Source organism: Pseudorasbora parva, chromosome 3 (genome assembly GCF_024679245.1).
Source record: "Pseudorasbora parva isolate DD20220531a chromosome 3, ASM2467924v1, whole genome shotgun sequence".
Taxonomy (NCBI): domain Eukaryota; kingdom Metazoa; phylum Chordata; class Actinopteri; order Cypriniformes; family Gobionidae; genus Pseudorasbora; species Pseudorasbora parva.
Window position 1 is genome coordinate 30,792,638 of NC_090174.1, and position 15,580 is coordinate 30,808,217.

Genomic DNA, 15,580 nt, shown 5'->3' on the forward strand with positions numbered 1-15,580 from the left:
TTTTGTTTAATAGAAATGTCATAGATTTTGAAGCAGTTTAGCATTCAAAAAGGTGTTTTTTAAGCAAATTGCCTAATTAATCCAATTAAAATGGCAATGCTAAAAAAAAAAAGCAACTTTTATTTGATAAAAAAGTCTCCTTATACTTTTTGGGGAAATTTGAAGCATGCAATATATGACACATGCCTAAAACATAAATTAGCGTTCACATGTTTTAATTGTTAAGTTTAATTAAATTCCTTATTTGTTGTTTAAGTTTGACAGATATATAGCCCATATATCCCAACAATAGAAAAAAAGGGCTCTTATAGAAGAAAAACAGAAGCAAGCATCTATGGCATGTTCCTTAATTTGAGTTCAGGCCTCTTCAAAGGTTTTCTCTAGATGGGTCGATTTCCTCCTCAGTTCTCAGGACTGGACTGAAGCAAGACAGCCCTCTCTAGGGACTTCAGGCATGCCACAGCATAACACACTCATTTTCTGCTATTTATCAGTTCCCGGATCCTTTTTTTACTTTTGCATTTCACCATTCATTGCCATTAGGTTGTATATGTGTCGCCTGTAAAGGGACCGGGAATCTTCTCTAAAGATGAGATGAAAGTTCCTATTGATCACTGAAAGAATTGAGGGGTCCAAGGACCATCCCCACACTTCAGTGCAGGAATCTCCATTTTGCTTTAATGAGGCCCATTCATCTACACTTTACAACAGAGAATGTGGTGAGTGTGGCGGTCCTCTCTTAGACATAAACATGTTTATTTCCATTATGAAATGTTAAATCAGCAATTATGATGCCAAAATGCAAATTTAAATGGTAAAATTAAGTGAATGGTAATGTTTACCTTATCTGCAAATTAGATGTTTTTTTCTTTCAATGTTTTTTAAATGTTAAAACTCTATACTTTTATAATATACAAACATTATAAACCAACCTGTGCCAAAACTAATAAACACAAGTAGCACGTTGTCTCTCAAAGAGTTAATCTATGGGAACGCAAAAGGAGAAAAACAGAGTGGCTTTACTTTTCTCTATTTCCCCCTCTCTCTCTCTCTCTCTCCTGTCCCGTTTGAAGGAGATGCGAGCTGGCAGCACAGGAGAAGCTTGAAGATTAATGGTGTAAAGGGGGGCTCTGACAGCCTTTCCGCTGGTTGCAGTTCTCCTGGGTGGCCCGATTGGTCTTGGATGTCACTTTTGCTACTTAATCTTGTGTATGTGAAACAGCCTGACATGCCTGAAGAACTCAGTCTGTCCATGTCTGTATAGACATCAACCTGTGAGACAGTTACTACAAGGTACCTTTGATAGGATGTTCACAGCTCTAATATTAAGAGCAAAAAACTTCTTAGAACCTCCTTGATATGATTCAAAACAGCATTTATTTAATTAAAAATACAACCGTATTAGTGTGAATATTGCAATTTAAAATTATTATTACAATGACAACTTTTTTTCTAGTTTAATATATTTTTAAACGCATTTTAGTCATGCAAAGGCAAAGCTGAATTTTCAGCATCATAACTGCAATTTCAGTGTCACATTGTCCTTCAGAAATCATTATATGCTGATTTGGTGCTCAAAAAACATTTCTTATTATTATCAATGTTGAAAACAGTTTTTTTGTGTGACTTTTGAGGATTTTGATGAATAGGAAGGTAAAACATAGTTATATATATATTTGAAATATGTATATATATTTACTTTCTTTACTGTCACTTGATCAATTGAACGTGTCCTTGCTGAATGAGCATAATTCGTTTATTTTGAACAGTGTATGTTAAAACTAAAGCACAGATTGTTACCCAGTTGCATTTGGTTATGGTGAGAAGGGATTCCCAGACAGATTACCGATCTGAGAAGCTCAATTCTCTGGAGAATAGTCTGCCAGCCTGTCGTCCTGTGGCTGCAGGGTAAATCCTAAAAAAAACAATGAACTAGGATAGCCACAAAACAGTATCCTTGTGTTGAAGATATATTACTCAATATAATCTGATACATTTGATGCTGTAATTGTGTGGGAAAATATACTTTTTACTATCAGTTATTCTGTTTAATGAGGCTAAACGTTTAACATTATTAGCCAACTTTCTATTTCAGCAAGAGATGAGGAAATCTTTGCGACGTGGAAATAAGTGTTTCTGCTCTTAAACTATTAGTTTTTTTTTTTTTTTTCTCGTGCCTTCAATTAGTATTTTAGACATCAGCAGTGGATGTGAACTGGTTTCTTGTGTGACCTTTGTGACTTTTAACCCTAATCCTCTCCCCCCTTAAAACCCACTTTCTGTCTGTCACCCTGAGCGTTTTCTCATTATATCCCTTCGCTTGCCTTCAGAGCGACAGTAAAGCTTCACTGTATTTTGCCTCTCTTCTCTTATCCTACTTTTAATCTCCTCGCACCTGCTGTGGCTTCTTCAGCTTGCATTTGAAAGCATGTTTTGAGAAAGTCCACTTCCTGTCCCGGAATTATTGCAAAAAATCGTGACTCGTTATACACCTGGATTACTCTGAACAACATTGTCATATTCTCAGTTTAATTTGTAAAAAGCCCAGGTGTCTCACGTCCTAGGAAACTGTGTGTTTACTAGATTGTGATGACGAAGGAGTTGCTCGTTCTTTTAAACCCCGTGTTTCATGTGTATTTCTGAGCTGTAAGCTGCCCACATAGTGTCGTAAGTGAAGCTGTGGCCTGGTGTAAACTGTTTGGACAAAATGAAATAATCCACCTACGAGTTGGAGAACAGCCCTAGAGGAAATCAAATAGGCCGTCATTTTAAATAGAGTAATCAAATATTTACAAGACAAAAACGATTAATTGAGTGTCTCATGGTATGATTCACATTCGGTGCTTCTTTAAATGGGGATTATTTGCTGTCTCTTCAAAGGATTCCATGTCACTGGAGGTCTCATGTCATGTTAAATGTTTCCATATGGGATGACATTTGGCTTTTACAATTAAGTTATTAGTGAGAAATAATTACTTAAACACACATTATTGGAAGATAAATAAACTGCTTGCTGTGTAAATAAAAGTCTGTAGTGAGTATACAGAGAAGAGCTTTAACTGAATTTTGTAAAAAGAGATATATCCTTAAAAAATGACGCTACCGTTCAGAAATTTGGGGTCAGTATTTTCACTGTTTTTGAAATAAGTTTTTTATGCTCACAAGACTGCATTTATTTGATCAAAAACACAGTAAAAACTGTAAAATTGTGAAATATTATTAAAATGTAATAACGAATAATTTAAATACATTATTATAAATGTTGAAAATAGTTGTGCTCCATAATATTAACCCATGATAAAAATGTCTTTACTTGTTTGAACAAATTAATGTACACTTGCTGAATAAAATAACTGATTTTTTTTACTGAGTCTTCAAACTTCTGAATGGCAGTGAATATTTACCAATTACCATGCACAAATAAATTACAAAATAGAACAAAGTTTTTTTGTTTTTTTTTCATTTGCAAAAAAGGTACTGAACTTTCATAAAAGATGAACTCTTATTTCTTTTCTTTTTATATAATCATATTTCTTGGGAGCCACAATTTTAAGAAATATGACAACATTTTAAATTATTTTCATTGTTAGATACATCTAAGGTGGGATATATTACATAATTTATACTGAATATCTAAAAGGTCTCACAAAACAAAAAGTATTCATGGAATGTGTCATATCTAGACATCTAAAAACCTCAAAGACTTTCTCAAAAATGGTGATATGCTCATCTTCTTTAGGACTCCATGACCTGTTACATGAACAATTCAGGCTCTGCGTCTGGACGTCTAAATCTTCCTGAAGATCTGAAGGGGAGTTAGTCCAAAGTGAGGTCAGTTGGATAACCTGGATTGTCTTTTCCATTCATGAGAGGAACACAATGGCTGCAATGACCACCACTCGATGACCTTTTCAACAGACCTCATGCCCTCGTTTGATTGACATTTCTCTTTGACAGCAGGGGGCGGAGACGGCTTTTGGTGGGGAATGGGGAGGGCAGATTCTCCTGGGTAAATCCTCATCCACATCTTTTCCTTTGGACAACAAAGAGTGTGATGTTTTTGTCTGAAATAAGGAGCAAGATCCCTTGTGTTTTGATGAGTGGGCCACCTGGGACACACATCTCCATCATCGCGCCAAAAGATGAGAGAGAAAATAAGATGGGAAGAGAGGAGATGAGAGGAGGATGGAGGAGAAAGAAATCCTCCAAAGAAGCACAAACAGAAGCTTGAATGACAAGCTCAATGGAGACTGTTCAGCCAAGTGACCAAACCTCTTGTCTGTGTCATTAGACTGGCTCTTGCAAACGAAGCAAAAAGAGCAGCTCACAGACACTTCAGTGACGCAAGCAAGTGAAGTTGTCTTTCGAACTCCTACTCAGAGTAATCTGCATTGGTGTTAACAAAACACGGCAGAACTTAGTGGCATCATAACTAGCCCACTTACTTCCGCTAACTTTTTTCCTCCTCAGTTTCACGTACAAATGTAAATAATGACCAGGCATTTTAAATGTTCGAAATTATAGCTTTTCAGTTAAGATTTGAAAATGCACAACTTTTAAGAATGTGATGAAATAAGATTCAAAGCTGAGAAATAATTTACTAAATAAGGGCGTTTTTACACTGCACCAAAGTTTGTTTTGATACATTTTATAAATTTGGTTAGTTTGGGTTTGGTTCCACATTGAAATTATGCGAGTGCACTAAAGAACTTTACATGACATACTTGCGTCTTGTCATCATCATCTATGTGGGGTGCATCTTGACATTGATTGGTTTTTAAATGGACGTATTGTCAAATTTTGTCACTATACTGTTATTATTATGGCATTACTAACTGCAGCACCAACTAAAATCGCGGCTAGTTCAAATTCGCCAAAGGAACGTCCTCGTTGTGCAAACATTTTTGCGTCGCCGGCAGGAAAGGAGGAGAAGACTGCAAACAGTGCTGCTATCTTCTGTCTTCTTCTATCAGATGTTTAGGCTATGCAGGAACCACTGAAACTTCCTGTAAATGGTCTGAAACTATGAAGTCTGAAACCATACAGAAAATACTGTATGGTTACAGCATTTACAGAAACACCATACAGAAACAAACCAAACCCTTGTTCGGTTTGATCCAGACCAAGACCTTTTTTTTCCGTCTGACCAAATTTCACCTGTTTGGTCCAGACCATGGACCGGGGGAGGTTTCACACCTGTAATTTTGATCCAGATCAAACTAGGTAGGTGTGAAAGGGCCCCAAGTGTCCATAATAAAGGTAAAACATTTTTGCCAAACTCTTTTATATGATTTAGTAAAATTGTATTCCATTTTTTTAATAGTTTGAATTGAATGAAAAGTCAGGTAAGATAACCTATTTTCTTTACACCTTGAAAACTCCTTCATTTTTTAAAATGTAATGAAATCCTGTAAAATTATCAACCCAGGCTCATTGGAAATACGTGACTCTGTCTACATTTTTGCAACACCTGAAATATGTTCCTCCAGGTACGTTTACCTGCACTTTTTGGGTGAAACGTCCACCAGAGGCGCTAAGTGGTAATATTTTTTCTCCATTCCCAGACTGATCTCATGAAATGGCGTATATATGTCGCCAATTAGTATGCCATTTTGGCGTGCTATCAAGACGCATAATCACTTTTTAGCGTGTTTATCAACGCCGTTTCATTCTATCCCCCTACACTGCCCCTACCCCTAACCTACCCATCACAAGAAACATTCTGCATTTTTACATTTTCAAAAAAACTACTTAGTATGTTTATAAATCCATTTACCTTGTGGACAAACACACACACATATTCAGACACATTTTGAACGCGTAACTCAATCCCTTCCCTAAACCCATTTGTGTATTATAAAAAACAGGATATAACAGACAGATACAACTGCATGCATAATTTATTCAGAAAGTACAAATATCCCAAGTGTTCCGAGGCCAAACAATTGATTTGTGTGAAGAAAATCCCCAAAAGCGATCAGTAACGTCGAGTCCATCCGCCAAAGATTAATAATACATTTCAAATATTGCCGCCGGAAGAAACATCACGTCAGCTTTGACAGCATTGGCTGTCGTGTGTCTTGTGACCAAATGCGTCATTACGTCAGCTTTGATTGTAAAATGCCATTGGCTCTCGTGTGTCTCGTGACCGATCACATCATTCAACTTGTGTGTATCATTTGAATTAGAAATATGAATGAACGAGTGCGTGTGTGTTCTGTTCGCAAAGGAGCGCGATCATTTCAACGACTAAAACATTAAGATCAACTCTGTTCGTCACTTGAAGATATCGTATGACTTCAGAAGACTTGAATGCAACATGAGTTAATACTTTTATACTGTTTTTTGGTCAGTTTTTGCAATAAATACATGTGACTGTACATTTATTTGCCTGTTACGTGTTTTATATTGTTGAGAGTGGGTAGGTTTAGGGTAGGAGTGGAGTAGTTGCTCCAAAATATAAAATTAGGCTATAAATATTAATTCTGTGAGATCAGGTTGGCGCGTGTATGTTTACGCGAAGTCATGATGTCATGTTGCGCATCTGGAAAGGAGAAAAAATATTACCACTTAGCGCCTCCAGTGGACGTTTCACCCAAAAAGTGCAGGTAAACGTACCTGGAGATAAATATTTTGAGTCACGTATTGCCAATGAGCCTGGGTTGCAACATTATTATTAGCCTATTATTATTATTATTATTATTATTATTATTATTATTATTATTATTATTATTATTATTATGTGTACACATCTTAATTTTTGGTTTCGAAAAAAACTTTATGAATATATTATTTTAACAAATACTAAGAATTATTATTTCTTGCAAGTTTGGGGAGTTGCACTGCATACCATGGTGGATGGGTTTTCATTCCGTGTATGAATTGCATTTTAATGTATTTAATGTGTTTTTTATTAGTTAAAAAGCACAAAAGCTTCACCATTTGTGTTCCACAAATAATTGAAAAATAATTAAATAAATAATAAAGGGATTAGTACAAACTGGAGGATGCGCAAGTGAAACGGTTTACATTTTAGAGCGAACTAATCCTTAATATTTTGCTCTTATCTGCAATCGATATCACTGATAGCTCACACATGTTGTTTGCTTTAGTGAGAAGGTGTGTGGTGGCATGCTGAGAACCCTGACATGCCTAGGAAAACACCTTTAAATTAACCCTGGCCGCATGTCAATTTCCTCCTCTCTTCAAAACACAAATACGGGAACACAAACAAGATCTCGCTAGATGGCTTTTGTTCCGAGTGCTGTTGTCAAGACCGGCTCAGGGTGGGAGAGACTACTGTGTTTATTTTTAATCCCGGGGCTTTGAGTAAAGGCACTGGTGGCACTGTATCCCGGTCATGCATAAGACATGGGAGATCGGCCCCCTGACTGGGGACAAGCTGAAACTGTTAAAAAAGAAAAACCCTTCACAGTGTGGCACGGCACTGGATCACGAGGACCAGATGGATGTCAAGGGAACATCTGTTGCGTTTCCACAGGGGCAAGCCCCTTCAACAGGTTGTGAAAGCTTGAGATTACTCGGCTGTTTGGACTGAGGGAGAGCAAAACATTCGCCGTTTGAGAAAACACCAACGAATGTGCTTTGTTTTCCTTGTAAACAAAAAGGTTCCTCGACGAGTCATGCATTACCATTTCAGACTGAGAGGACTTAAATGATGAGGCGAGCTCGCCTTTAAGCAAACACAACTGGGAAAAGACTTTTAAGAGGACAGCAAGCAAAAGCGTTTCCCCTCCTTCTCAAAAGTCATCCTAACAAAGATCGCCATGCTCTGTTCCAAGTCTTTGTCAGTTGCTGGTGAATTCCAGCTAAGGAACTAAAAATAATCTCTGTCTAGACACAGCAAGTGTGAAACTGAGCCAAGCGAGAAAAATGATATGCAAATAGAGTTAAGACTGGTATTATAAAAGACATCCCATGTGGGAGGGTTTTAAGAGCGCTCGGTGGCATAAAAAGCAAGACTGAGGCCAAAAACAAAACAAAACAAAGTGAGAAAAGAAAAAGCTGGGATGTGTTTGTCTCAGTACCTGCAAGGTGTCCCGGTGTGTATCTAATTACGTTATTGACATTCAGATAGTGTGGCACAAAGCAAAGGAATGGGGCATTTAATAAGTTCCTGGCCTTAGGGCCTGTGCAATCAGTCTGTGGGCCTCTTCTGAGGAGAGACAAGCCAATTCTAACAGGCCAAACTGGTTTTCTGCAGCGTTTCTGCTTTGAGGGTGGGCTCCATTAGCGTGACCAAAGGGAAGCAGAGCGCCCGAGAAAGAAGGGGCAAAGGGCTTTCTCTGAGAGCGGCTAGACAAGAGCAGCAGACTAGAGAAGAGCGTCAGCCGCAGACAGAGGAAGAGCAGATCAAAGAATCGCAGGGCAACCTGCGTGACAGACATTGTATCGAAGCAACGTGGGTAGTTTGAAAAGAGAGGGAGAAAAAAATAAACCTGGCTGGATCAGGAAGCCTGTCTGAGAAACGTTAACTTCCCTTTTTTTATCTACATCAGACCACGGACGCATGAAATTTGTGTTCCAGACAGAGATTAGATGGGGAAGCAATGATACGATGGACAGTTTGATTACGTTACTGGGTTGCTTTGATTTTGCTGGGTGAAACTATTGAGAAACTATTTTACAATTAAACGCACTTGTCAGTAATAATAAACAATTCCAAATAAATGTTATATTTTATAGTGATGAAGACAACATTCAGATTCAAATGTGAGATGGTAATACTTTAAATAAGGCTAACATGAATGTCAAAGCATTCAATAAATATAAATACATTATTATTTATGTAACATTTGCTTATAATAATTTTATATTTAATAAAAAATGTGTTAATTTCAACATATACTAATACATTTTTAACATGTATTATGAACAATCATAAAATTGACAATAGTATCTGTATAAACCAACATTAACCTAGATTAATAAATGCTCTAAAATCAGTCAGTTCATAACACCTTATACATTAACTAATGTTAATATATTTAACCTTACAGGTAAACTGTTGCATGAAGATTTTAGGCTGAGGGTACACAAAGGTATATCTAATAAATCTATATCTATAAATCTAATCAAAAAGCAGTAAAACAGTTTTCCCCCAAAAAATAAGGCATCAAGTGGCAATTTGGCGGGCAAAACATATCAACGCTATATATATACAGAAACGTGAGAGTCCTAAACTACTCTGAAACAAGTCTGGAGACAAAATACACATCAGAGGCAAACAGTCAGAAATCTAAATTTGTGGAGAGGAATTTGGATAATACCAGCAGGAAGCAGGGGGTGAGGCCGCAGAGCGTGGCTGGGCAAGGAGTGAGGTGGCAGACGGGGAGGAGTCTCCACAGATAGTTGGAGAGCTTAAGCCTGGCGGACAGGGACTTGTCAAATGCAGCTGTTGCAGACACTGATTGATAGAGTTTGTATTCCAGCTCAAACCAGTGCCAAGTAAAAGGGTGTGTCATCTTTTCGAAAAACAAAATTAAGAACATGATGAGAGATGAAAAAAAGTAACATACTCATTTTGTCTAGGATGCCTTTCTAACATTCTCTAAAAGGAAGGAAGAATAATGAGTGGAAGGGACAATATATTTGCTATAATAATAAAACCCAAAACATAATATCATATACAATAATATAATAAGATGCTGATTGAATGCTCAGATTTTGAGCAATTATAAGAAATATGGATTGGACATCACATTGTATGTATGTACAATATATTATTAACATAAATTTCACACACACATAACAACCAACTAATAAACAGCATATAGCTTATCAGATAGCTTATTACTTTTACAAATGATGGTAAAAATCTGATCTCTTTAAAGGACTTTGGTTCACCTGCTACTAAACCAGCATATGTGCGGCCCTTGACCTCAGGGTGACAAATATGTCAGTCAGCTCATCAAAACATGTGGCTTTTTGCATCTCTGTCTCTAGTGGGTTATAAAACAACGACGAAGTAGTCCAAAAAAATTCCTTCTAGCAAGCAATACTTCAAACCCACTTTTCACTTTGAAGTTTGATTGAATCATATCCTGCTAGGTAGCACCTCCTTTTCTTCCAAAAGGCTGATGAGTTGACTGAAACTCTCCCTCACAGCCTCCATGTTATTCGTTGTGGTGCCTGCAAGAATCCATTGCTTCCCTCGGTTCAGCAGCTGCAATTCAAAGTACTTCTGTATCTGAAAAAAGGGGGAAAAAATAGTTATTATGACCCCTCTCTAAAAGAGCAGCCAAGATCATTTTGGCTAGTCTTCCTAAAAATACCTACAGTATGTAACATTACTGTGCAGATTTGGTGAGAATCCAGCAGGACAGATTTTTGGTTTTAAAAAAAACAACAACAACAATAAAACAAAGACAGCAGCAACTCGAATACTGTTCACAATATAACTGAAAATGAAAGGCGATTATTTTACTGCTTTTAAGACTGGGATGCAAATTAATCTTTCATTTTGCCTTCAGGTTCCTCTAACCTAATTAGAACCCAGGAAGCAGATACCATTACGGCTAAATTATTATTACACAATATCTCTGATGTCTCTTAAATGCATGCACTTTCATGTGACCAGTGTCCAGTATGTTTGAAGTGTGCTGTAAAGTCAAAACTTCTCATAAATGAGGAAAAGTCACGAAATGGTAAATTTCAAGCTATTAAAAAGGAAGAGCTTCTTAGAACCTAAACAGAGCATACAAGATATTTAACTATAACAATAAGATTTCCTTTCTCAAAATAAATCCTCTAGTAATTTTACTAAATAGGTTTCATACCTAGGCAGTGTAATAAAACTGATAGTAATAGTTGATTAAAAGGATCATATGTCAAAGCTTTGTGCTTTGTCATTCTTGGTAACACTTTAATAATGGTCATTAGTTAACATTAGTTAACATAGACAAATAATGAACTGCACTTATAAAGCATTTATTTGTCTTTGTTCATGTTAATTTAATCAATTACTAATACATTATTCAAATCTTAACATTAGTTAATGCACTGTGAACTAACATGAACAAACCATGAACAGCTGTATTTAATACAGTAACAAATGTACTGCTCATGGTTAGTACATGTTAGTTAATACATTAACTAATGACCATTATTAAGTGTTACCCTATTCGTTTATGTTTAAGTTCTCACTTTATTATAGCACTAGCCGATCAAAACATCTGTTCAATTTTATCAAGTCAAGGAATATCATACAGCTTCTGCTAAAAAGTCACAACAAGACTAACTCCGTAAGTCACAGCAAGGACATTTTTTGCAGGAGACATTTGTGATAAAGAAAATCACAATTAATGTAGAAAAAACATTTGAGGTGTTTTTAACTGATCTTGCTTCACACTACAATCCATCACGCAATTTACGATCACAAAAGTCTAGACGATTGATAGTGCCTAGGATATCAAAGTCCACAAAAAGGGCTACAAAACTCTGGAACAGCCTTTTTGATCACACTCAAGACTCAGACACAATCCCTCAGGTTTAATCTACATTAAAAACATCTCTTTTTTTTAGCAAAGCTTTCACATATTGCATCTCAAAACCTACTATTTCAGTCATGTCAAATGAAATGTTAAATGCATGATCATCTTTCTGAAATTTGAACAGCAGTTTTTTATCACAGAATGTCCATCCCTGGGTAACTAGAGACATCACTTTAGCTCGAGTTTGGACCCAGCCTTTCTTGACAGCATATAATGCCAACAATAGACTTACATGATCCTTAATGCAACTGTAACAATCACAACCTGTTTTTACTGCCTTAATAATGCGTTGACAGTACAATGGTGTAGGACTTTTACATGCTTTACATTACGCACATAAGTTATTACTCACCACCATATCATCAAGCAATTCAGATATAAATCGGTTGTGGAGAAAAAAATATTAATCATGTATGCAAATTTAAAGGCGTCACAAGCTTTTTGCTCAGTATAGAGTGACAAATCATATCTGTATACTTTGAGGTCAAAATGCAACCTGCTACGCAAAATCCATACAGATTTTCAGGCCTGTATATTTTATTGTTATATTACATTATTTTGTTGCCTCAGATTGTTACCTCACAAGTATTCAAATATTCAACTCATAGAGCCAGGTTCCACACAGGATTGCAAACACGCCAGTGGAAAGGCATATGATTTAATTCCCTTTTCATTAGAACCCAGTGACATCATTGAAACATGCATTTTCTGTAAAGATGCTTTAAAACAACATGCATTGTGAGACTCACTATACATGTAAACATGAACGAAACTGCATGTGAGCAAAAGGAGAATTACACCTACTTAAATCCACAGAAAATTCACTAGTACAAAACAAACAAACAAATACCGTTCAAAGATGTGTGTGGTGTTATTTTTAGGAATTATTAAGGGTTAGTTCACCCAAAAATAAAATTTATGTCATTAATGACTCTCCCTAATGTCGTTCCCCACCCATAAGACCTCCGTTCATCTTCAGAACACAGTTTAAGATATCTTATATTTAGTCCGAGAGCGTATCCAAGTGTATGCACACTACAGTGTCCATGTCCAGAAAGGGAATAAAAACATCATCAAAGTAGTCCATATGTGACATCAGTTAGTTCATTCGAATCTCTGGAAGTCGAAAATACATTTTGGTCCAAAAATAACAAAATCTATGACTTTATTCAGCATTGTCTTCTCTTCCGCGTTCATTGAGCATTTGTCCGTGTTAATATGTTTATTGAGCATTAACTCATCAATTCAGAAATAATAATGATTTCTGAAGAATCATGTGACACTGAAGACTGACGTAATGATGTTGAAAATTCAGCTTTGCTATCACAGAAATAATTTACATTTCAAAATTCACTGAAAACAGTTATTTTAAATTGTAATAATATTTCACAATATTTCTGTTTTAACTGTATTTGGTAACACTTTATTTTAAAATGTCACTGTTACACGTTACATGTAATTACTATAGTAATAACCGTAAATTATACATAATTGCATGCAAATAATCATAAATCAAACCTGAAACAAATTCTAACCCTATAGTAAATATTACTTAATTAATTAATATTACTCAGAACTTAAATGTATAATTACACTGTAACATGAACACCTTAAAATAAAGTGTAACCCTGTATTTTTATTATTATCAAATAAATGCGGCCTTGGTGAGCATGAGAGAATTTCAAAAACATTATAAAAAATATTACCGACCTAAAACTTCTGAATAGCAGTATATTTAAGTTCATTTTTTCCTGAATGAACATTTGCTATGCGATAATGTCATATGAGATTTAGTGAAACCATGATATCCATAGACATAGAGATCGTCATCTGTTATCAGCCATTTACCTTCCTCAAAACAAAAGAGATGGAGCATCAGATGTCCCTAACCAAATGTGATAATGTGTTGCACCTGCAATGTGGTTAAAAGCACAAGGAAATACTGTTCATGGGCACATCAAGTCAGACCAGAGGATATGTTGCTACAACAAACAGATGCAACTACACCTATCATTTCACAATCTGCAAGCATGACGGACACTTGATGCTAAATCTAATCTATTCATAACAGACAGAAAGTCTGTTTCTGTCTGAGAAATCAAACAAAAATGTTCAGTGTGATGAGTCTTTTGTCCAAAGTATTGTAACTGAATTCTATTAAAAAAGAATAACAAGTGAAGCAATTATTTTTGCAATGCCGTGCAAGCGTCTAACTGTGCCATGTTGGGATTTATTAGTGTCTGCTGTTTTCATGACAGCCTACTTCACTGAGTCAGAAGATTGTGTCTCATCTTTCCTCCAACAGAGTCTTTAGGGGGCACTGAGCTGTGCCTTGCTCATAATGTAACAGGAGTTTAATGACAGATTAGGTCACTTCAGCCCAGGGCTCGACCGACCCAAACAGTGTTAACAAATCCGTCTTGGTAAAAGGAGCTGCCCCGGGCCTGCTGGCTTAAACAGTCTGTCTGTCCGACTGCATGTCTGTCTGAGGAAGGCCCCCTTCTGGAGAACACAAGGTTTGCACTGGAGCTCTTATTTAAATGGGCGAGACAAAAGCACAATGATGTCTTTCTTTCTCAAAATTGAATACTATTAAGTGTAAATTGTGACAAAACATAGAACAATCTCCTTTAGCTGAGAACACAATGGTTTGAAGTTATGTGACAATATGGACATGGTAAGCCTGGCGACATGGTGGCAGATGGCTGTTGGGATGACCAATGGGTCATACAGCCAAGCCTTCAGGTCAGTGGGACCAATGAGCAGCCTCGCTGAACAGAGAGAGCAGCTTACCGCTTTCAAGAGTTGTCTAGTGCCATGAAATGTCTATGGAGGAACATTATCAAGCATGAATTGCCCACTCCCGATAACTTTTATCTACCTGGACTATAAATGTTAAATTTTCAATCCTTTGTCATTTTTTTTCAAAACTTTCAAACACCCTTTGCCAAGCCAACATTCAAAGTTTGTTTGAATTTAATTTCAACTGATTATATTTGTTCATTTTTCTTTGTACCAAACAGGATGCAGAACTGTAGGCTATATTACATGCATTTAGTGTACATTTGTTTTTTGAATTACTGTAATATTGAAAGCAGAAAAATGAATGTATTTGATTTTCATAAAATAGAAACCTGATTGGCTTGGTTTCTTTCTTTTTTTTTTTTTACAGTACAGCAAATAGAACAGAAAGATCAAGTCACCTTTATTTATATAGTGCTTTTTACAATATATGTTGTTTCAAAGCAGATGATTCTGTGATTCAGACGCAGGGATAATTTGTGCTTTTTTAAATCTTTGTGCTTCCACATCGACCACGAATGTGCTGCAGCAAAAAAACTACTTTTATTTTTTTCACTTTGATGTGAAAGGTGACAAAGTGTGTGTGTGTGTGTGTGTATATATATATATATATATATATATATATATATATATATTAAATCACCTAAAGGATTATTAGGAACATCAGTTCAATTTCTCATTAATGCAATTATCTCAGCCAGTTGCTTCAATGCATTCAGGGGTGTGGTCCTGGTCAAGACAATCTCCTGAACTCCAAACTGAATGTCAGAATGGGAAAGAAAGGTTCAATTTTTAATTTAATCAATTTTGAGCGTGGCATGGTTGTTGGTGCCAGATGGGCAGGTCTGAGTATTTCACAATCTGCTCAGTTACTGGGATTTTCACGCAAAATTTCTAGGGTTTAAAAAGAATGGTGTGAAAAGTGAAAAACATCCAGTATGCGGCAGTCCTGTGGGCCAAAATGTCTTGTTGATGATAGAGGTCAGAGGAGAAAGGGCCGACTGATTCAAGCTGATAGAAGAGCAACTTTGACTGAAATAACCACTCGTTACAACAGAGGTATGCAGCAAAGCATTTGTGAAGCCACAACACGCACAACCTTGAGGAGGATGGGCTAGAATAGCAGAAGACCCCACCGGGTACCACTCATCTCCACTACAAATAGGAAAACGAGGCTACAATTTGCACGAGTTTACCAAAATTGGACAGTTGAAGACTGGAAAAATGTTACCTGGTCTGATGAGTCTTGATTTCTGTTGAGACAT

General features: G+C 36.4%; 1 protein-coding gene across 3 annotated transcripts in view; it reads right to left on the bottom strand.

Annotated features, from left to right (window-relative positions):
* Positions 1 to 9,040: 9,040 nt before the first annotated feature.
* arl15a (ADP-ribosylation factor-like 15a) overlaps positions 9,041 to 15,580 on the bottom strand; it is a 265,660-nt gene continuing 259,120 nt past the window's right edge. For 2 of the 3 annotated variants that reach the window (XM_067438411.1, XM_067438408.1), the window contains one exon: positions 9,041 to 10,210. In XM_067438411.1, the coding sequence (XP_067294512.1) occupies positions 10,058 to 10,210 (153 nt within the window). In that variant the 3' untranslated portion in view covers positions 9,041 to 10,057. The remainder of the gene's footprint in view (positions 10,211 to 15,580) is intronic. The other variant, XM_067438410.1, reaches the window with a different exon arrangement.